The sequence below is a fragment of the Malaclemys terrapin genome, chromosome 10 (genome assembly GCF_027887155.1).
Source record: "Malaclemys terrapin pileata isolate rMalTer1 chromosome 10, rMalTer1.hap1, whole genome shotgun sequence".
Classification (NCBI taxonomy): Eukaryota; Metazoa; Chordata; order Testudines; family Emydidae; genus Malaclemys; species Malaclemys terrapin.
The window spans coordinates 51,396,740-51,419,938 of NC_071514.1; the positions used below are offsets into that span (position 1 = coordinate 51,396,740).

The 23,199-nt window shown below is 46.9% G+C and overlaps 1 protein-coding gene and 1 long non-coding RNA gene across 3 annotated transcripts in view; one reads left to right on the forward strand and one right to left on the reverse strand.

Moving 5' to 3' along the window:
* The window catches only part of RAB40C (RAB40C, member RAS oncogene family), a 71,528-nt gene extending 54,005 nt beyond the window's left edge, over positions 1-17,523 (reverse strand). Inside the window, exons 1-2 of one of the 2 annotated variants that reach the window (XM_054041683.1) lie at positions 17,447-17,523; positions 14,725-15,097 (exon numbers count right to left, since the gene is read on the reverse strand). In XM_054041683.1, the coding sequence (XP_053897658.1) occupies positions 14,725-14,878 (154 nt within the window). In that variant the 5' untranslated portion in view covers positions 14,879-15,097; positions 17,447-17,523. Of the gene's footprint in view, positions 1-14,724; positions 15,098-17,429 lie in introns of both variants that reach the window. The other variant, XM_054041682.1, reaches the window with a different exon arrangement.
* Positions 17,524-18,074: 551 nt separating this feature from the next.
* Positions 18,075-23,199, forward strand: part of LOC128844196 (uncharacterized) — a 102,138-nt gene continuing 97,013 nt past the window's right edge. Inside the window, exons 1-2 of the long non-coding RNA XR_008446450.1 lie at positions 18,075-18,265; positions 21,222-21,368. This is a non-coding gene — a long non-coding RNA (uncharacterized LOC128844196). The remainder of the gene's footprint in view (positions 18,266-21,221; positions 21,369-23,199) is intronic.

A 23,199-nucleotide genomic window follows, 5' to 3' on the forward strand; every position in this document is an offset into this window, starting at 1 on the left:
TATGCATAGAAGCAACACAGACAAAAGTTTTCATGATTTACAGTTCAGTTAGCCATAAAATTATACAGCTGCACTTGGTAACAAAGACTGAGGGAAATCAGAGGGCATCATAACAATCTGCATTGTTAGATTACAATACAGATGCTGTGACGGGTTGGATCACAGAAACCTCCTTGGGAGCTGCCACCCGATGTGCAAAGACTACCCCTGCTTCTGTTTTCTCTGCCACCTCAGGACTCCAGGACCCTGTCTTGCTGAGCCAGACACTCCCGTCTGGCTCCAGACACAGATCCAGGGTCTGAATCTCCTGTCCCAAAGCTGCAAGTTACCTGAAAACAGCTTACAGAAGTGCGCTTGTCTTTAGCACTCAGATGCTCAACTCCCAATGGGGTCTAAACCCAAATAAATCCATTTTACCCTGCATAAAGCTTATGCAGGGCAAACTCATAAATTGTTTGCCCTCTATAACACTGATAGAGAGATATGCACAGTTGTTTGCTCCCCCAGGTATTAATACATACTCTGATTGAATTACTAAATAGAAAGTGATTTTATTAAATACAGACAGTAGGATTTAAGTGGTTCAAAATAGTAACAGACAGAACAAAGTAAGTCACCAAGCAAAATAAAATAAAATGCGCAAATCTATGCCTAATCAAACTGAATACAGATAATCTCACCCTCAGAGATGCTTCAGTAAGTTTTTTCTCAGACTGGACACCTTCCAGGCCTGGGCACAATTCTTTCCCCTGGTACAGCTCTTGTTGCAGCTCAGGTGGTAGCTAGGGGATTCTCCATGATGGCTCCTCCCTCTCTCTGTTCTCTTCCCCCCTTTATATGTCTTTTGCATAAGGCGGGAATTCTTTGTCCCTCTGGGTTTCCACCCCCCCCCCCCCACCACTGGAAAAGCACCAGGTTAAAGATGGATTCCAGTTCAGGTGACATGATCACATGTCACTGCAAGACTTCATTACTCACTTGCCAGCACACATATACAGGAAGACTCGCAGGTAAATACAGCCATCTGCAGACAATGGGAGTCATCAAGATTCCAAATTATCATTAATGGTCCACACTTTACACAATTACAGTAGGCCCTCAGAGTTACATTTTATATTTCTAGTTTTAGATACAAGAGTGGTACATTTATACAAATCAGATGATCGTACTCAGTAGATTATAAGCTTTGTAATGATACCTTACAAGAGACCTTTTGCATGAAGCATATCCCAGTTACGTTACATTCACTTATTACCGTATTTTCTCTAAAACTATCTCAGTTACATTATATTGACTTATTATCAAGTTTTTATAAAACCATATAGACTGCACAACGTCACAGATGCAATTATAGATCTGCTCTGAGACAAATATTCAGTACAGTCCAAATCATTTCAGGGGAACACAAATATTGTGTTTTGGGGAAAAGCTATGTTCCAAAGCCAGGAATTTTAGAGATAAAATTTCTGTTTCTTAACAAAAAACAAAAAACAAAAAAACACCCTTAATCCTGGATAGCATGTAGTACTTTGGAAGTATGGAGCACAGGCACCATGCAGAATTCATAGATGTACGCTTCAAAACCTGTGTATGGCATCAATGCCTAGTTTGGGCAACACAGCTGATGAAAGTTTCCTAGAGTGCAAACATAGCAGCTTGCAGATTTTAGAATGCTGGGGTGTTCTAGATGCACATGGACATAGCTTCTAATAACTTAAAACACGTATGAAGAATTTTCACAGGCACTACTCTTCACCAAAGCCAGCTGTTTAAAACAAATTCAGTATTTCTAAGCCATACCATTTGAATCATCACATTCCAGCAACACACCAGGAAAGCATTCAAGTAGTGAAAACAGCCCAATTTTTGGACCATATTATCTCCAAATTCCTTGACCCAATTTGCCCCAAACTATCCAAGAAAAAATAAATAAATAAAAAGAACTGCGGCACTGAATCACACCTGGGGAATTCCAGGTAAATTGGTTAGGTCTGGAAAAGTTAAAAGTGTCAAAAACATCAGGTTTACAATGGTCCAATCATAATTATGGAGAGATCAGTGTTCATAATGAATAGAGGAGGAGGTTGGGACCCCTACTCTTGGCTGCAGTTCTCCTTATAGCACCCTCAAGCGCTGAAGTTTCGCACATCAGTTTGCATTTCCAATTGCTGACAGCTACAACACTGCATACAGCACTTCCCAAGGTATCTGACCCTCCCAACTTGCTCTAAAATTAAAGGTACGCGCCTTTATAAATTCTGCAGTGTTCCAGCAATATTGCTTCAGATCTGAATAGGAGAGACTTCGTTTCCAAGCAAGCTACTCTCAAGCAGAGACTACACAGTTAATTAAAACCCCAATGAGCCCTCCTTTTGATCTATAGTCAGTGCACAGCTCTGGCCTGTGAAGAGTTCAGTCCAGTTTTCTTTGGTTAAAAGAAAAAAAAAAAAAAAAAGGATGGAAAGTATAAGGTCTCTTTAGGGATGCAGTAGTGTCAAGGAAGAGAAAGAACAGAGAGAATTAAGATGCATGGGGGCAGGCAAAGAGAAAAAGAGCCACTCATACTTGCAAACACGGAACTACTTCCCTAATTACTTTCCTCATTTGAGAGGCTAAACATTCATTTGGCTGCAAGTCTAGATGATGCCAGAGTTTTAAGTTTTAAAGGGACATTGTATATTTTAAAATTGTACTATGAGTTTTTAACCTAATGTTAAAAGCAACACCTATGAGGATAGAGGCTAAGGCTTCACTGCCAAAAAGGTGTGTTTTTCCAGTAAGATAATTAATATGTAAGCTATCTCACTGTAAAATCCTTGTGGAAACAAAGCTCTAATTTTTACCATGATGAAGCTATGCAAGGTCATCTGCGTATGGAAGTGGGGAAGTGTTGACCTCACCCAGCTACATCATTGTAAAAACTACCTGTGCATTGTTTCCACTGGACTTTCCAGCAAGGTAACTAATGCATATTAGTTCTCTCTGTAAAAAAACAAAACAAAACAAAAAAAAAAACACACCTTTTTTTGGCAGTGGAAACAGTCTAAGATGAAACAAACCGGAAAGAGAGGATACAAAGTGCATTGCTGTTAAATAAGACTTTGTATTTAGTCAGTTTCCCCAAGCTCCTCGGGGTGCAGACTGCATATCTCTGTTCTAGACACTTGACAAAAGGGGTCCCGATCCCAACTGGAGTCTCTGGACTCTTCTGTAAATCAAAAACTTTGTAGCTTCTCTTGTGTGTCAATCTCAAACAGCAGAAGGGAGAAAAAAAATCAACATTTTAAGATAGTAAAGTGGGATTGTAAAACCACAAGTGCTGGCAGGTGATTCAAGGGCTAGTGTAGAACCTGGAACTATTTAACTCTTAACTCGATTCAGTTGAAGTCCCTTTAGGAATACACAGAAGTCTGAAGGGTTTGACAGAGTAACTAAGCATGAACCCAGAATTGCATTGTTGCCTTCCATTTAAATATTGTCACTTGTTTAATGTATCTTTTTCTTTTAGTGTGCCTCCCTCCCTAGAATGGCCTAACAGTAAATATATTGTGTCAATCTTAACAAAATCCTATCGCAATAAATACTATGTCTTATGTTGAGATGATCACCACATCACATAGTAGGGATGACAAACAAATCTCTTCATGATACATCTTAATGTGAACATCAGCTCCCAACATTGTAAAAAGGGTACAAGTTTAATGTGTCAAAATATTAGACATGGCAATAGACACCTGGTCAGAAGTGTAAACAAAGAAATAAGAGGTCTTTAAGAATCATGTATGTTTTAACATTATATTTTAATACCTTAATTAATGGGGGGAAATGAGATCTGCAAAAAAGAAAAGCCTCCCACAAAACAGAACTTCGCCCCAAATGCAATCACCAGACTTCAGACTCCCACCTCCATTCTCTAAGGAAATCCCTTTTAATGTATGGGGTTTCAGGTGCCCCCTGGCATGCACCAGAATATTTATAGGAAGGGAAGGGACACCAGTTCCAATGCTTTCCAAGTTAGACAGCTTCTTCCTACTTACCCAAAGTCTGGAATAGGCTAGGAGCCCAAGTGACGTCATGCTGCTGCTGCTAAGGAAACAGATAACATACAGAAAGTTTCTGGAGAAATAAGTTTGGAGGGCAATGGAAGGTAGGAGAGAAAGAGAGAGAGACAGACTTATCAGGGGAAGGAAATGCAGAAGCGAGCTGAAGGGAAGTCGGGGAGCCAGACTTATTACTACCCACAAATGTATTTCAAGCTTTCTGCATGGCTACTGCAAGTACCATTACAGATTCAACAGGAAGATGCCTTCCCCCTCCCTCTGCAAAGAGTAGAACTTGAGGAAAGTGTGTCAGGAAGTGCTTGGTAACAGAAGCTCACTGGGAAGGAAGACAAAGATTTTCCATAGCAGAGTGCATGTAACTTTTGTATTGAGCTTGCAGCCTTTCCACAAAGAATTGGGCAATGCTATGTCAGGACAATGATGAAAAAGCTAAACCTAACAAGCACTGCTTGGTTAATAAACCTGTTGTAAGAGCAAGATAGCAAAAACAAAACACAAAAGAACACCACTTTTCCTTTTAGTTATTAAATATACACCTCTAACTTCAGATTTATAAGCTATAAATCCATAGTGATAAGATGCAGGAGTCTTAAACACACAGATAAACAGACATATAAAAGGAGGTGTGTTATAATCTGTGATTCAGTTGTATTAGCATTTCCAAGCATCCATGGAGCATTTTGAAGAGCACTTCCCCCATCCCCTGTATAATAAATCTGTTCCGTAATTCTAAAGCCTACTTCTAACCAATCCCTTCCAAAGAGGTAACCTCAGCCCAGTCCTATAAGGTGCTGAGCACCCTCAAAAACCCTAAATGAGAGTTGAAGATGTTCAGGATCTTAGAAGATGTTCAGCACCTTGCATGATCACACTCCTAATAACTTAAGTGGGAACAGGATTGCCTATAACCCCAGTTTAGAATTAGCCCCACCCGACTCACATCAAGCAGAGAAGAGATCTTACTAACACAAGGAGTGCAGAATCTGAGGAACATTTGCTCACAAAAAGAACTAAAAAAAGGAGACAAGGAAAAACTAGAGGTGCTGGAAGTGGTTGGATTCAATGCTCGCTCTGATTAGATTAGAGCTCTGTCCCCTACTGTAGTGGAGATAAATGTTTCCGGTAGGGGACTGGAGCGAGTGCTAGCAGATGGAAGGGATTACTGTAACAATAGCTCTCCACTTGTACTGTATTTCAAGTGATTGCAAGAGAAGGAGATTCCTAGCAGCATGGCCAATGCAGACGCACTGAAGAGTTCCCTGCCTATTAATTCTGCAGCCACGGAGGGAACTTGAAACCTCAGTATGAAACATTGTTGCCATGAACACAAAATCATGCCAGAGAATGAACAGTCATTTCTATTAGCGTGTGGCGTCTGTTAGTGGGCCAGCCCAAACTGACAGCTGATGTCTATATTGATATGGAAAATACTGTTCTGTCAAGATACCATGAAACACACCCAACTGCATGCAGCGGGGGGAGAGGGGGGGAAGAGGGGGGGGCGGGAAGATGGGGAAGCAACAGAGAACAGGAGTCAAGATAACTGTTCTCTCCCACGTCTCGGACGTGCTGCTGATGTGTCCTTGATGTATCACTGCAACATTGTAAAGCAAAATTCACTTGGGTCCAGATCTGCAAAGGTACTTAGTTGCCCAAATCCCACTGAAATTAATCAGAATTAGGCACCTAAATACCTTCAAAAAATCTGGGCCTTGTACATACAAGTCTGCCCAAGCAATGCAACAGCATCTATGCCTTGAGAACTGGTGCTGGTCAGAGGAGAGGGCGATATATCTTGATTACCCCATTCCAAGATTTTAGTAAACACTGGGTGTAAGTCAGACAGATACTTCCTGAGCACCCCAAAAGGGGAAGGTTAGATTAACTGCATGCTGACAAGAAAAAAGGAGACAAAGGCCTTCTTCTGAAAGAGTTAGCAGTCCAGGAAGCAATCTTAAACAATTTCACTTGTCTGCTAACATTTCTCAAGTCAAACAGTGGAAGAGCAGCACTCCCTGTCACTGCAGGACTCTGCCCCAGGAAGACCTGATTTGGGGGGAAGGAGGGGCAATGCGTGCAATGGGAGGAGGAGGCTGCTGCCTCTGTCCTGTGGATCTCAGAAGCTCGGCAGGAATAGGAGCATGGAGGGGAGGATGAAGTTCTTCTGTCCTTACTGAGGAGGAAATAAGGAGACAATCTTTCCCTCCACTCTACTCCTGGATGCACTGATTGCAAGAAGAATACATCTTTTGGCTAGGGACCTATAGGATTGCTACATAGACAATCGAAATATGCAGCTAATGCACTGAGTGATGACAAGGTGGAAGGATACTGGGGTGCTGCAGGTTAGATTGTGTTTGTTTACAGGACATTTCAAAGGAGGATTTGAAGCAGAGGGTGAAAGCCCATAAGACTTAGTCGAGAGGGTAGTTCCAAGAGCAGGGAATGACATGGAGATGGGTCAGAGAATGTGACAAAGGGAGTACTTTGGCATGTGACTTGGACAGAAGACAAGGTCTGCTCTGGAGAACAACCTAAACGGATTATTGCTGATTTAAAGGAGAGGAAACTTTAATGGAAGAGTGTATGGGGTTAAAGATAGCGTGGTGGGATCTGTAGGTATTGGGGGAAATCCCATATACACCTCTACCCCGATATAACGCAACCCGATAGAACATGAATTCGGATATAATACGGTAAAGCAGTGCTCCGGGGGGGGGCAGGGCTGCGCACTCCGGCAGATCAAAGCAAGTTCGATATAACGCAGTTTCACCTATAATGAGGTAAGATTTTTTGGCTCCCAAGGACAGCGTTATATCGGGGTACAGGTGTATCACAGTGAAGTGCCCTACCCCCTCCTGAGGATTCACCAGCACATCCATCTATTCTCTATAGCACAGGGGTTCTCAAACTGGGGATCAGGACCCCTCAGGGGGTTATGTGATTATTACATGGGGGGTCAGGCGCTGTAAGCCTCCACCCCCAACCCCGCTTTGCCTCCAGCATTTATAATGGTGTTAAATATATTAAAAAGTGTTTTTTACTTATAAGGGGGAGTCGCACTCAGAGGCTTAGTATGTGAAAGGGGTCATCAGTACAAAAGTCTGAGAACCACTGCTATAGCAGGAGTTCTCAACCAGGGGTCCAGGGCCCCCTGGGGGGCCACGAGCAGGTTTCAGGGGATCCGCCAAGCAGGGCGAGCGTTCTACTCATTGGGGCCCAGGGCAGAAAGCCGATGCCTCACTGCATGGGACTGAAGCCCAGGGCCCCAAGCCCCACCACCCAGGGTGGAAGCCTGAGCAATTGCCTTGCTTGCTACCCTGTAAGGCCAGCCCTGGCTTTCATATGCAGAAAAACAGTTGTGGAACAGCTGGGCTGTGGAGTTTTTATAGCATGTTGGGGTGGCCTCAGAAAGAAAAAGGTTGAGAACCCCTGATCTATTGCATTGCTGCTTGTGCTTTCTCTGGGTAAGAGGGCAGGCATTAGATTCTGCCCTCTTACCCAGAGAAACACTGGCCTAGATTCTTGCACCTAGTGAAGTCAAAGTTTCAGCCAGTGGCATCTGTGTCCACCCTGTGGTGAGTTTTATTATTTCTGTAAATGGCAAGTCCACCGCTATATCCTGCTTCTCTTCCTACCCCAGTCCTGGCCAGCAGTGTACACAGTTGTCTAGAACTATGACCAGACCCTACACTGGATACCTCAATACGAGTGGAGAAAGTAGCATGGGATGGAAACAGGGAAATCTCATTTTAAATCCCCTTATCTCATTCAGCTGAGTTTTACCAGAAAATTACTGAAACTGGAAAGCCCGCAAAGAGAAGGAAAGAGAAGAGGGGTATCAAAAATAGCACCCCCCTAAGCTCAATTATATCTCTTTTAAATGATTAGACCTCATAAAAGACTGAACAGTTTCTCAGAGCAATGGAACCCAAGAACAACTATATTGTGGAAGGTCAGAATCTGACTCTAGGTTTATTTTAGTTTTTTCCCCCCACACCTCCACCTTTGCCCATTTTGCTGGAAAGCTCACTACATCCCTCCTCTGAATAAATGCGAGATACTGTATGGGGTTCTAGAGCACTTAGAATCGGTGCTTCTCTCTGTAGTGTCGTCCCAACTAAGGGTTACTATGTCTAGCAGACACCTCTTTCCTGAAACCTGTTCAAACTGATAGTCCCCACTCTGATCCAGTAGGAAAAGAAAGCTTCTTATCCCATTCCAGTCCAAGCCCATCTGTGTATGAAAGAATAAGTCAGGGACAGAGAAGAACAGGTTCCCTGTGGGGGCTAGCAGCAGGGAGGAGAAGCACCCTTTTCCACGGGAGCGTGCAAAATGTTTTGAAGCATGTGCGACCAGCAAAGCATATTGCAGGCAGGTCCTCACCAGTGTTAAGACAAACCCTGTTTCCTGTGAATGCTGATCACCTGCTCACCTGGCAGCACTGTCACTTGTGCACACTGTCAAGTATTCCTGAGAGAGAAATTCACAAGTCTCATCTGGTTGTGACACAGCACATAACAGAGCAGACTTCTCAGCCAAAGGAAGAGGCTGGACAAGATTATTTAAGTGCAAGCATATGAGCAGCTTGAATTTCAGGAAGAGATTTGATTTGTGACACAGCATTGTCTAAATGACATGCATTCCTGCAAGGAACAAGCATCTTCCCAGCTGAATAGATCTGCCTTTCACACCCTGGCTCAGGGCTATACACACACTGCATCCACTTGCCCAGACGCCCGAGAGCTCTGAACAGTCAAGAAATACAATCGGGGCATTTCTGCTGTGCTTTGGTACTCCTGGCTACTGCAACATTTAGGGGGAGGACAAGGACAAGGACAAGACAACTGTGTGATTCGAGTAATGCAAACAACTTAGTTTTAAGAGGGGGCTGGACAAATTTATAAATGCACTGTATTACAAAGTTGCTTGTGATGATAGGGGCAGGACTCAACCGTCATGGGACTCATTTCCAGTTTGTTTTATGTTCCTAAACCAGTGGTCCTCAAACTGTGGGGCATGCCACCTTAGGAAGGTATGTACGGAGGAACGTTCAGGGGGGCATACAGCAGGGCCCAGGCCAGCCCCCATGGGGAGCAGGAAGGGAACGCCAGACAGCCCAGCTCCGGCCTTTGCCCAGCTTTGCCCGATTCCCTTTCCACCCCCAGACCATCTCTGCCTTTAGCCCCAGCTCCTCCTCCATCTCCAGTTCAGCCCAAGCTCCTCTGCTGAGCCAACTGTGCAGTAATGGAGGGGGACGTGGACAGATTCCATTACTGATAAGAAGCATACAACAGGAAAAGTTTTGGCGCCACTGTCCTAAATACGCTGCCTCAGGGTTTCAGCCAGTCACCTGCAGGGGTCAGGAAGGGATCTTCCCCCACCAATGTCTTCTAGGTTTTTGTTTAATCTCCTTCCTCAGAAGCATCAGGGATGGTCATGGCAGGAGATGGGACATTGGACAAGGAGGGTCAGGACTCTGAGGTGGTGCAGAGCATATTCTCTCTCGGTCTAACTGATCACCATACGTGGTGTCAGGAAGGAATTTGCCCCTAGGTCAGATTGGCAGGAACCTTGGCCTTCTTCTGCAGTGGGTGCGGGTCACTTGCCAGGATCATCTGGATATATCTCACTTAATCGTTTCCCTGCCACTGCAGGGGCCTCAGACATTGGTGCACCTTGGTCCCTCCTGTTCTCTTCCTGGGGCACAGAACAGTCTAGTCTCCTGTGGGCTGTAATACTTTGGTCTCATTGTGGCTGTTGGGTTTTGTGTGTGGAAACTGGGGTCCTGTACTATACAGGAGGTCAGACTAGATGATCTCATGGTCCCTTCTGATCTCAAACTCTATGAAGTGACAGATGTTCAGGACACACATCAGTCACACAGGACAAGGCATGCAGCTTTGCATTTAGTCTCAGCTAGTCTAGCTGCAGCACAGGTTGCTAAGCAGGGCTCAGAGTACAAGTGCCAAGCTAGCCTTTCTCTGCCCAAGGTAGCAGGAGCAGAAGGCATAGAGGAAGGAGCATGCTCAGCCTTGAGGGAAAGGGTAGGCTTTGTACCCCTCTCAGCAGGTCCCTCTACCTGAAAGGAAACAGGACAGGTAGGCTCGCAGGGAGTCCTGCTTCTGCAGTAGGAGGAAGGCAGCCTGTAATCGTTTTGGGGGGTAAATCGGGGAGAATAGGAGGAAAGACCACACACTCCCTCCATACATCCCAGCATTTCAAGTGACTAAAGTGGGACTGCCCACAGGGGGTGGGAGACCCAGAGCAGGGTGGAACAGTTGCAGAGTAAGCCCACCCTGTGCTGGCAGCTCCTGTCCTGTGAGGCTGGCTGGGCTCAGTTTCCCCGACTCTGGGCATCATAACTTCACCCTGGGGGGCCAGGAGAAACGTGAGTGGCACTGTGACCCCATGTGCCAGGGACCAGGTCACAAAGCCAGAGCAGGGAGTTGAGCCCAGCCAGCCCCACGGGACAGGAGCTGCTTCAACTGGGATAATGGGTTTGGGGGTGGGGGGAGTCAAAGCGGTTCAGTCCCTTGAAACCCGGGACTGTTGAGATGTACACCCTCCCCAAAATAGTCTGCATTGGGCTTTCTTTGCCCAAACATTCCAGGGAGGAGATTGCTTCAGAGCCTTTGTATCTGAACAGCACATCCTGGAAGGAAAGCCTTCCGGTTTGGACCAGACCAGCAGCCTGTCAGAATGCAGTCCACGCCCGCAGAAGATGAGCTCTATGAACTCATCCTCACTTAAAGGATTTCCTTTATGAAATCAGCCCTGGTGAGGGATGCCAGTACATACACACAGTGAGAAGGCCAGGGCCCTAGGAATACAACTGCCCCAGAGGAAGCAGGGGGTGCTGCAAACACCATCAGCCTTACATTCCTCGTGGCTGACGTCTTAATTATTAACTGAGGATGAACAGCATAGGGAACCCCAGGGGAAGCTTCTGCATCAGCGTGCCTCAGCCCCGATATCAAGCTGCCACCTTCTAGGCACTGAAAGGATGTTCAATAGCCCTGGATCCTTCAGTCGTAGGCTGCTCAAGGGTGTCACTGCCAATTCACAGCAGTAACCTGTGATGGGGCCACCTGTCCAGAGCTAGAGTCAAACCCACCAATTCATTTCATGGAGGCCAGCCTCCAGAGTTTAACAACTATGTCACTGCATGAACACATTGTCAGTTTGAGTGTGAAATATTGAAACAGAGGCATTACTGAGCTATTGCTGAATCTGCTAGGCATTGGAAAAAAATAAAAAGTAATTCAGAATAAAACTCACATTTGATAAGAGGTTCCCAACTACAGACCTATATTCAGGAGCAACCTTTGGATTCTGCTTCCTGGGATTAAAAAAAGTCTTTATACTGACGATGCTTTCAGGAAGGATGCAGTCCATTCTACATATCAAAGTCCCTTTAGCAGCTGCACGTAAGCAGGAATTGCAGCTTCAGAGGCTCTTTGCCTCTCTTATGGACTGCATAGTCAACTGCAAAGAAAGCAGACCCCCCTGCTCAGTTGGGCCCCATTTCAAGTCACTCCTATAGACTGCCAAGAACTCTCCTGGTGCAGGCCTTTGCTGAAGTCAGATAGGGTAAGGGCAAGCCAAAGCTCAGCTGCATAGAAGACTCTGGTCCTAGGCCACAAAAAGAAATGATCAGCTCCAGATTTTTTTTTTTTTAATTATTTTTTTTAAGTTCTATAAGTTTCTCTCTCAATATCTGAGTGTCTTCCCCACCTTCCTCCCCCCCCCCAGGTTTTCCCATCTCAGAGTCCTGCATCACGGTAGCCATCCTTGGCAAAGGATGTGGAACTCCCTGTTGCTCCTTGCTCAGGAACAGTAGTTACCAGGAAGGCCACTCCCCAACAGAGGTTAAGCACATGGGCACTGCAGAACTCACCCCAGGACCCAGCCAGGGCTTGGAGAAATCAAGCTTGAGAAATGAGCTGTTGAGCTAGCCTTGTGGTTAGCGCATCAAAACTTACTCCTTTTTCTCAGATAATGGTAAGATCAGTTTTCTGGGCAATTAAAATGAGAAACGGATGGCACAATATGAACATCTGTTTATAGAAAAAAAGAGGATGTGTATAGAAATTGCTAGGTTTTACACAAGAGCCTCTGCATAACGTTTCAATTTGGTGGATTTTGGACAGTATTAGAAATGTGTCCCAAGTTTATGATAGACAAAATCCGATGGTTTGAGGGGCTGGTAATGGAATATGCAGTGTTTCACCTACAGATCACTGGTTTGAATCTGGATCAGTATTGGCTAAACTGGATTGCTCTTCAGGGAGCATGTATAGAGTATTTAGTGATCTCAGCCCAGTTCCCAGTGGACAAGCACTATCAACACAAACATATAAAATTAACCTTAGCCGCCAGTTTCAGGCGAGAAGCCCTGAACACACATGGAAGCTTAACTTCCTTTACAGCTAGGGATGGTCCCTGCCTGGTGACTGTTGAGGCATGTTGGCAGGATTTTGTGAGTGCACCCTGGCTGCTCAGGAGCCAGAGGAATTTGATTGCCAGGACTGTCAAGACTTTCCATGAGTGTTAAATTCACTCAAATTGCAAGGCTATCCAAACCCTTTATCCACAGGGTATTCAATTTAGCAAGATGAGCCACTAAGTAGTGGAAATATCAAAAATGCAATAGCACTGAGTAAAACTCAAAATATGACTGTAAAATTAGCTACATAAAAATGGGTTCAAGAGCACACAGAAAGCAGCCATGGGAAATTTTAAAGCTATTAGAGGTATTTTGGGTTTTCTTTAAAATAAAGAGTTGTGGTATTTTCTGGGGTACAGTTCAGAGTGCAGGAGGCACAGCCCGTATTGATAGATTCCTAATCTGTTGGTTTCTTTCGTATATTTACTGTTATGGTTATAATGTAAAAATCAGTCCAAGTTATTGAGTCATTAGTTCTTTTCCTACATTACTGGCTTCCAACTGATTTGAATTGCCTTATCGAATAAAAGGTTTTTAATTACATTTTTCAGACCATAGAAGCACCTGTTGAAATGGTATCAACAATAAGAAAAAAAAATGAAGGATACAGCAGGAATTGTCAGTCAACACTAGGTGCAAAGTACACCAGTTCTCGATGACACACCACTCTCACTTAATGCTGGGTGTGGAGCCCTTTTTGCAGATACCCAGTACCTCACAGAAGCAATCCTTAATATACGAATGCTAGCGCTCATGTCAAGTCTTGTCTACAGCCCTGTAATTTTCTACTAGGAGTCTAGATCTCACAGCTATCCTGCCCTCTCCAAGCCATCTTCTCAACAGTGCATGTACTCGTACAGCAACTCTTATAAAGACTATGCACAAAGAGAACTCAGCACTGTCAGGAGTCAAGCTGTACTGCTCCTCCAAACTCTGAATTCAATCTGTCTCACCCCAAATGTTAACAAGCGCCTGATTCTCTCAGACTCCTGTCTGCAAGTGCCAGCTACTACTGCCCCCAGGCTGGTCTTGGCGAAGATGCCGAGTTCCAGGGTCTGAATTAGATTGCTTCTGTCAAGCCCTTAGATTCACATTTTGCACTGAAAATGGCGAGAAGTATGACAGATTGCAAGTCACCACAGGACCTGCACCCTGCCAGGCAGCATTACATTTTAACTACTGAGAGGGGATGCAAGAGAGCGAGCAGCGCCACTCCTTGGTTCTTAATTATAGTCTTGTGACACTATAGTTAATGGTCTGTCAGGGCTTCCATTATAAACCTTGATTTTGCAGGAGGTAGAGATTAAGTTTAGGCTCCTGAGTACCCAAGTAGCAACTCACCAAAAGCTTTAGATATGAGCTAATCTCATAGTTCTTTTGGTACAAGTGCCTGAGTACTAACTGAGTATAGTTCAGTGCTCGTACTAACCCTTCAACAATGCTCCAAAATATATGTGTGTGTGTGTATATATATATATATATATATATATATATATATATATATACACACACACACACACTTATTTTAAACCGATGTATAAGTGTCGCCATGCTTCTTGCACATCTAACGAATGTGTCAGATAACAGAGTACATGTTTCCGATCATTTCTCTACTATGACACTGGGAGGCAGATTCGTATGATTTTAAGGAATAAAGTGACAACACCTTTGCATTAGCACAGGGGTGGACAAACTACAGCCCGGGGGTCGCATCCAGCCCGTCAGATGTTTTAATCTGGCCCTTGAGCTCCTGACGGGGAGTGGAGTCTGGGGCTTGCCCTGCTCCGCATATGCTGTGGCTCCGTGTGGCTCCTGGAACCAGCGGCATGTCCGCCCTCTGGCTCCTATGCATAGGAGCAGCCAGGGGGCTCCGCACGCTGCCCCTGCCCCAAGCGCCTCTCCTACAGCTTCCATTGGCTGGGAACCGTGAGCATTCATGGCCCGCCATGCGATTTCCATACCCAGATGTGGCCCGCAGGCCAAAAAGTCTGCCCACCCCTGCATTAGCACTAATGAAAGTCCCATTAAGCCGAACTGATAAGTCACCAAGCCAAACTGTAGCAAAGTACAATGCAAAACATGGGATACATCCATTGAGCATCATGTACTGTACAATTCCCTTCCTCAATAAAAGTCAATCTATTTGTAAGAAAAACTAGAGCTGCACTTTTACCAAGTGGAGCATTCTCCCCCTACCCCTTCCAAAATCCTTACCATTGCTATAGGCATAAGGGGATTCGGACGCTCCATCTTGAAGGCTCTCCAGGATTTCTCCTTTCCCAACATCACTGTCTCCTACCAACAGGAACTTGAGCAGATAATCATAGCTCTTCACAGGGCTTCCCTGGGTTCCCATTCTCCCTCTCATTAGTGAAGAGGCACAATCCGCATACTAAACATGCAGCCAGACTGAAAGGAGCACGAATGCCAGCTTCCTCGCTTTTAGAGAGGCTCTTATGAGCACAGGTTTTTGTCTCCCCCTTCAAAGGGGGGCAGGAAGGCTAAGGAACAATGAGTCAACCTCAGAATGAACCTTTCATCCTTTCCACCTTATGTCCAGTCTTCTGCACCAAGATATGCTGGGAGCCTAAAAGAAAAGAAAAGGAGGGTCCTCATTTCTTTGCTTGCTTTTAGCACCTTTTCAATATCCAGACAAAAAATATGGTTAAATTCTCAAAACTGCCAACAAAGAACCCACACTTGGTTGTTTTTTTTTTTTTTTTTTTTTGAAAGGAAGCTAATTTAGAATACAAGGTTCTAGCATAAAAGTTGTTTTCCCTTCAGACTGCTACACCCCTTTGGGGGAAGGGGCAATTATTGGTACAACGCTCACACAAGAAACTAACACTGCTCAAAGCCTCTGAGTCAGAGGTTTACCTATTCTGAAAAGGCACAAATCCTCTGATACAAACAAAACAGTCAGGCCTGTGGGGAGCAAGTGTGGCCTCTCCCTACCATTCCTGGACCACTGGGGCTGAGCTTCGCCAGCAAAATAAAACAGCAATTTGCATAGGTAGAAATAGACAGGCAGATGGCTAACTTCTTAAGCTTTTCCCATCTTTCCCCCACCCCCTCCATACTACCCCCTTCTCCAGCCCACACCCACCTTTAGAAAACCTGGGGTGGTTGTTTTTAAATGCTGAGGGAAATCAGATCTGTTAAGATTTAACTGCCCAGATCAATAAAGTGGCTAATTTAAATTCACACCCATCTCCCAGCAGCTGTGCTATCCCCACCTCATTTGTTCTCTTCCCTCCCCCAATTAAAGGTGCCTAATCCCCCCCCTCCAAAACAGAGGGTCCCCTCTACAGACATCAGTCTGAGTCAGGAGACCAGAGCCCAGGCACTCAGAAAGCTGAAATGAAGTGGCAGAGTTTTCACACCTCCTTGTCAGGTAGAAGGGGGGGAGAGAGCACAGCCATACATGGGACAGGGATGAGGACACCAAAAGACAAGCCCCAAGGGGAGTCAGCCACCGTAGACACCAGCTGAGAGTGCAAGGCCCAGCCAGCGCAGCAGGGCTGAGGGTGCCAGGGACAGCTCAGTTGGGGCAATGTCAGGCACCACAGAGATGGGTGGAGACCAGGAGCACCCAGCCCCTGGGGTAGCAAGACACAGGGATAAAGGGTATTTGGCATGCCAGCCCTCAAGGATAGAGGGATGGGGAGTACCAGCCCCAGGGGATGGGGAAATAGAGGGAAGTATAACAAGAGGGGTGCTCCCAAGGCTTGGGAGGGGGTCTCTACCCTGGGGCAGGGAGCCAGGCCTGGTGGTGACAGGCCCTAGGGAAGAGAGGGTCTGGGCAGCCTGGGGATTGGGGTGCCAGGCCTGAGACTGATCTAAACAGGATGGGAGGGTTCCAGGGGCCAGGCCTCAGGGCAGTGGGAGGCTAAGAGGGGAGGTTGATGGGGGCATGGCCAGATGCTGTTGTGGGGCCGCTGGGTGCCAGGTTCCTGGGCTATCTGGAAAGGGGGTGGTCAGTGAGGCAATGCCAGGCTGGGGGAGCGGCTGCCAGGGGGCAGGACCCAGATGGAGAAGAGGTCCGAGAAGGTGGCAGAAGGCCAGGACCAACGGCGAGGGGCACAAGGAGGTGGGGGGGCAGGAGGCCCCGAGGGACGGGGGGGGTGGTACAGGGAGGTGGGGGGCAGGAGGCCCCGAGGGACGGGGGGGGGTGGTACAGGGAGGTGGGGGGCAGGAGGCCCCGAGGGACGGGGGGGGGTGGTACAGGGAGGTGGGGGGCAGGAGGCCCCGAGGGACGGGGGGGGGTGGTACAGGGAGGTGGGGGGCAGGAGGCCCCGAGGGACGGGGGGGGGTGGTACAGGGAGGTGGGGGGCAGGAGGCCCCGAGGGACGGGGGGGGGTGGTACAGGGAGGTGGGGGGCAGGAGGCCCCGAGGGACGGGGGGGGTGGTACAGGGAGGTGGGGGGCAGGAGGCCCCGAGGGACGGGGGGGGGTGGTACAGGGAGGTGGGGGGCAGGAGGCCCCGAGGGACGGGGGGGGGTGGTACAGGGAGGTGGGGGGCAGGAGGCCCCGAGGGACGGGGGGGGGGTGGTACAGGGAGGTGGGGGGCAGGAGGCCCCGAGGGACGGGGGGGGGTGGTACAGGGAGGTGGGGGGCAGGAGGCCCCGAGGGACGGGGGGGGTGGTACAGGGAGGTGGGGGGCAGGAGGCCCCGAGGGACGGGGGGGGTGGTACAGGGAGGTGGGGGGCAGGAGGCCCCGAGGGACGGGGGGGGGGTGGTACAGGGAGGTGGGGGGCAGGCCCCGGGGAGTCCGGGCGGGAAGGCGCCGAGGGGGAGGAGGGGTACAGGGAGCGGCGGGGGGGGGCAAGCCCGTGGGGGCGGAGTCTGGAACCCAGCCGTACTCGGGGGGGGTTCCCACCCCGAACCGACGTGGCCTAGGGTTTTCCCGCCGAGACTCACCGTCCGGCCGGACTCACCGCGCTAACACGGGCCGGAGGAGGCGGCGGCTGCTGACTCCGACACAAGCCCTGGCGGTCCTCCTCACCACCGCCTCGCAGCGCCCGCCCACTGCCCCAAGCCCATAGGCCAACGCCCCCGCCAATCAACATCACACCCGCCCTATCCGCGCCCCTTTCCGAACTTCCCCCGCCCTCTTCCGGCATCATCCTATCAGGAGCCAGAGGGCTCTACCTCATTTGCGGAAAATTGAGCCCATCCAGGGCGTAGGGCAGGACTACAGACCCCGGCATGCAACGCGCCGCCCTGCCCCAGGTCAGGCCTGTGCGCAGCATGCTGGGATTTGTAGTCTCAGCTGGAGACATCAGGCAGGGTTAGTAGGTGTGTAGCAGCGTGGCTCCTGCGGGCAGGGTGGTAGCTGTGCTGGGCTGCAAGGCTACCTACACGCAGGGCGAGTCGCTGCCGCGCAGCGGGGCTGCGGCGCCTTCAAGCCGGGCAAGGGAAGTTTTATGATCCTCATTTTACAGATGGAGAAGGGAGGCTCTGAGACTGCAAAGCTGCCCACAGGCAGGGCTGGGAGCAGTGCGGCTCTGCACGTGACTGGGAACCAGTGCTGTGCAGCAGTGAGACTCAGATGTGTTTGTCCCCAGTGGAAAATTTCAGGAGATGGCAAATTTCCATCGCTAAAGTCTGAATTCTAAGCCCAGTCCGCCTGGCTTGAAAAGCATCATAAAGCTCCTTGTACACTCACAAAAAGAGGGGAATAGTGAGTTTCCCTCTGGAAGCTGAGAAGTTAAAATCGGGGGATCATTTAGGAGCCCACCAGAAACCAAGTCTCAGTGAGTACTGTACAGTTAAAGGAGAACTGTCTGGTCCTTTAGACCCAAATCGTGCATACATGTTAGTTAGAATTTTTTTAAATGTCAAGTAAAAGAGTTTCATTGTTATTTTTATTTAAACATATGGACATATTTGCAATTCAAAATTGCATCAGTGTCCTACTGCATGGGAATCAGAAAAGGGATGGCCCAGACCTTCAAAGGTATTTCGGCTCCTAACTCCCATTGATTTCAATAGGAGTTGAGTTAGGCACCTAGATACCTTTGAGGATCTGGGCCGTATGTTATTCTATTGGTCCCCACAGTCATTCTGTCACAGCACCTAGGGTGACCATACAGCAAGTGTGAAAAATCAGGACCGGGTGGGGGGTAACAGGAGCCTATATAAGAAAAAGACCCCAACATTGAGACTGTCCCTATAAAATCGGGACATCTGGTCACCCTAACAGCACCACAATCCTGCTGATGTGGTGGTGGGCAGGGGAAGGACACAGACAGGAAATGGAAATTGTTCCAGATTAAATTCTGTAACTTATTCCTGTTTATGAATGCAATTACACATTGTATAAGGTATTATTAAATGATGATTAATTATTATTATTGAAGCAAAGGAGTGCAGCTAGTGCATTATATCTATGGGGTGTAAACATGGGTAATGTGGCTGAACCTGACAGTGTTGCCAACATATTTGGTGTTTGTCTTAAAGCCCCAGCTTCTGGAGTCTAGTGATTATATGAGAATTTAAGCTTTTGTTAAAAATATAAGTTTCTAGCCCTGATGGGTGCAGAGAAAAGCTTGAAAATGTGACCTGAATGCATCCTAAATTCAAGGGATAAATAAAAATGACCAAGCATTTTTTTTTTAAAGTCTCATGATTTTTAAGGTAATTTCATGATTGTTTGGGGCCTGACTCATGATTTTTGGGTTGGCAATATTGGGTAAAAAAAAAAAAAAGGCATGTATCCAGGACAAAGAAGAACTGAGAAATTACAGAATGACATTAAGGAATCACAATCAAGCAAATAAGGAAAGCATGGAAGAATACAGATGTAGTTATATAAATACCAAGTATTGTAATGGATCAAATGCCACAGCTCCCATTAACGTAACTGCAGTATTTTGTGTCACAATACCTTCAGTGAGAAAGGTACTAGCTGCCTATCAATCATATTCCAGTCTGTTCAGTGCACAAGGATTAAGAAATCAAGGAAGTTGACAATCAGGCTTTTGACACCTGAGGTGGAAATTATTGACAGAAGAGACAGATAGGATTAAAAAAAACAAATGAATTCTGTGTGTTGGGCCAGATTAAGGACTTTAGGAGATGTTTAAAGTGAAGTGCAGGCGAACGTGCTTTGCTGATTCAGGGCCCTAGTTTGCACAAAAGAGGGAGGATGGAGAGGAGGGCAGGAAAGATGTGAAACAGACACATATTTTGTATAGCAAAACAAGGGATATTGCTGGACAACGGGATTATACCAGAGAAGGTGATCTAGGGTCTGATCCAAAGCCATAAAAGTCTGTCCACTGATTACAACAGTCTTTGATTCAGGCACTTAAAACTCATCTCTGTTGTGAAAAGTGATTCTGTAAAAATGGCACTGATCGCGGAGTTTCTTGTTCATTGTGTCAGTGTCTCCAGGTTAAATTTACATAATTTACAAGTAAACAGCTGTTTCTTCTAACTGTTGGCTCTGCACATTCCCGTCTGGGCTCTGACTGAGACTCAAGCTATGTGCTTTCCATTTAATGCACCATCACTAATGATGTAAGATCTGCAAGGCCTTACTCTGCTCTCAGTGACACCTGTGCAACCCTATGTCTTCAGTCGCATTGCACAAGCATTGGCCATGCACCTGGAATGTAGTAAACAATCCTGTTGGTGAGGCACAAGCTGGAATAGACTCCAGGCCAGCTCTGTGGGGACAGAAGTGAAACACAGTGAAAAACATATTTATGCCACTAATGTACCTGGATCTGTCCCTCACTATACACTGAGGGAGCAGATCTCTTACATTTTTACACAGTCCTTTTAAAGAATGGAACAGCACTTAGTTATTAAGGCTGGTAAACTGGTAAAACCTCAGGGCTGGAGGATGCCACGCCTGAGCAAATTGGGTGGCAAAAGATATAGATCCCTATACTCTCTGGCAACAAGAGAGGGACTGGTGTTGTGAAGAGAGGCCACACATGAATATAAGATGGGATTCTAAGGGAGATCAAAGCAACTAGATGCCAGTCAGCAGTGGGGAAGACCCAGAGAATGGTGGATTAGGCGGAGGACATGGGAACACCTAGGAATCTCTGAACTAATACAGGATAGTCAGTACGGCCTCATACAAAGGTAGATCAGGTCCCTAGGTAACCCATTCCAGTGCTTCACCACCCTCCTAGTGAAAAAGTTTTTCCTAATATCCAACCTAAACCTCCCCCACTGCAACCTGAGACCATCACTCCTTGTTCTGTTATCTGCTACCACTGAGAACAGTCTAGATCCATCCTCTTTGAAACCCCCTTTCAGGTAGTTGAAAGCAGCTATCAAATCCCCCCTCATTCTTCTCTTCTGCAGACTAAATAATCCCAGTTCCCTCAGCCTCTCCTCATAAGTTATGTGTTCCAGCCCCCTAATAATTTTTGTTGCCCTCCGCTGGACTCTTTCCAATTTTTCCACATTGTAATGTAGGGCCCAAAAGTGGACACAGTACTCCAGATTAGGCCTCACCAATGCTGAATAGAGGGGAATGATCACATCCCTCGATCTGCTGGCAATGCTCCTACTTATACAGCCCAAAATGCCGTTAGCCTTCTTGGCAACAAGGGCACACTGATGACTCATACCCAGTGTAATATAATTGCTAATATGACCCTCACTGACCCTTGCTGGATGGAAATCAGACACATTCAAGAGTGTGTCATTGGTCCTCTACTGCTAGTGTTAGTGTTGATTCTCCTCTAGTTTCAGTGGCTGGGGCCCTTGGAGCAGGAGTCCTGGGAGGGACATGGGAGCCCAGAAGAAGAGGACGGGTGGATCACTGGCCTGCAGAGGGCGCTCCAGAGGCTGGAGAGCTAATTCCCTGGATGACCAGCAGGAGGTGCTGCAGGGGTGAGTCTGCTCTGTTACAGGACCATTATGATCATCTAGGCCAGTGAAACTCAGACCTCAGTGGTTCAGGAGCCAAATTAGCGATCAGCATTACCCAAAAGGCCTACAGGAGTGAGAATTCATTGGTTCATTTACTATTCTTATCTATCTCTATATTTTTTCTCTACAGTCAGTTAATAACATAGAAAAAGCATCCTGCTTGGTTAATAACTCAGACTGGTTAATAATTAAATCACGCAGTGTTTCAGTATCCTATGCTGCAAAAAGCCGCAGGAGACACATTCAAGAGCCATTGGCGGCTCCCGAGCCTCAGTCCGAGACTCACTGCTCTAGTCTGATCTGCTGCATGACACAGGCCAGAGAACCTCACCTAGTAATTTCTACATCAAGCCCATAACTTCTGTTTGAGCTACAGAAAGACACCCAGCAGTGATGTAAAGGCTGCAAGCGATGGAGAATCCATCAAAGTATGAGAATGAAACCAACTGTATACAGCAGGCTAATGCACTGGACATTAGTGCAATACTGTTATTACCGTAAGACAATATCAGATAAAGGCTAATCGGAGGGGAATTGTTGGCATTCATTTTACCAGGCAATAATCCAAGGCCAAGTGGCTTATTATGGCAAGGAGGGAATTGGATTATTACGGAGGGAAATGGAGGGAGGAAACTAGCTGTGATCATCATTCCACTGATGTCCCCAGCTACTCCGTAGCAAGCACCACCTCAGTTCTGCAGCAAGGCCCCCTCTCCTGCATCACTCCATGCTGGAGACTCGGATGCAGCTCCAGAGAAATTGAACACTGATTTTTAAAAATCAAATTCAATATGGAAATGAATCATTTGATTAGCATAGCTTGATGTTAATTCATTTCCTATTGCAATGAATCTATTTGGTGCAGTCCTGTATTTTCCATGTGCAGTGTGCTGCAGAGATTTGAACTGAGAGTGCAGAGATGCCTTATTAAAGTTGTTAGGGGGAAGGTGGACATTGGGGCAGCTGGATAGGAGGTTCTTGGGGCTTCATGACATCTGAGGAGTCGTGTGTGGTATGTACATTAACTGCATGGTTCTGCTAATATGATCTGCAGTGAAATAGCTAACAATGCAGACATTCCAAATGTCATCCTTATGTTTCAGAGTTAACAACCAAGTGATATAAATAGGGCAGTTCATAACACTATTGTTCCAGGCTGTCTGCAGACTCCAGCAGATGTTGCTGCATTGCTGCACTCAGTTCACATTTCAGAGGTTTTCTTTGCACTGATGAGGGCTGGAGCTTTAGTTTTACAAAACAAGGAAAGGCTTTCATTCTGGAGCTAGATTCTGCAGCAAGGCTGGAGTTTGTGATGGATTCGCTGGCCTCAGAATTGCAGGTTACCTGGGGCCTGGGTTACACTGCAGGTTTAAGCACAGGCATTATATTGAGCAAAAAGAACCCCCTCCACCCTTCCAGCTGAGATGGAATGTTTCCTCCCCTGTTTAAAAATCCAGTTATATCCCATAGCCTCCGCCTTTCCCTTTCCCTTGGTGAGCTAATTTGCATTTCAATGCCCAGAATGCTCTTCTGACTCCCAGCTATTTCACAGCAAGGCTGTTGTCTGGACTCTGGGAACACACAGCAAGGGCCTGTCCATTGCTTCTGAGCTGTATTCTGTGTGCTTTGCAAGCAGAGTCCTGGGAGGCTGAGAGCTGGCTTGTTTTCTCTCTTGTGGGGGAGTGATATCCAGCCCTAGGGCTGCCATAATTCCCATGGACTGGGTGGCCCATGGGGAAGGGGCAGACAGGAATAGGGCTAGTCTAGGGAGTAGTGTTGTCCCCATCTGATT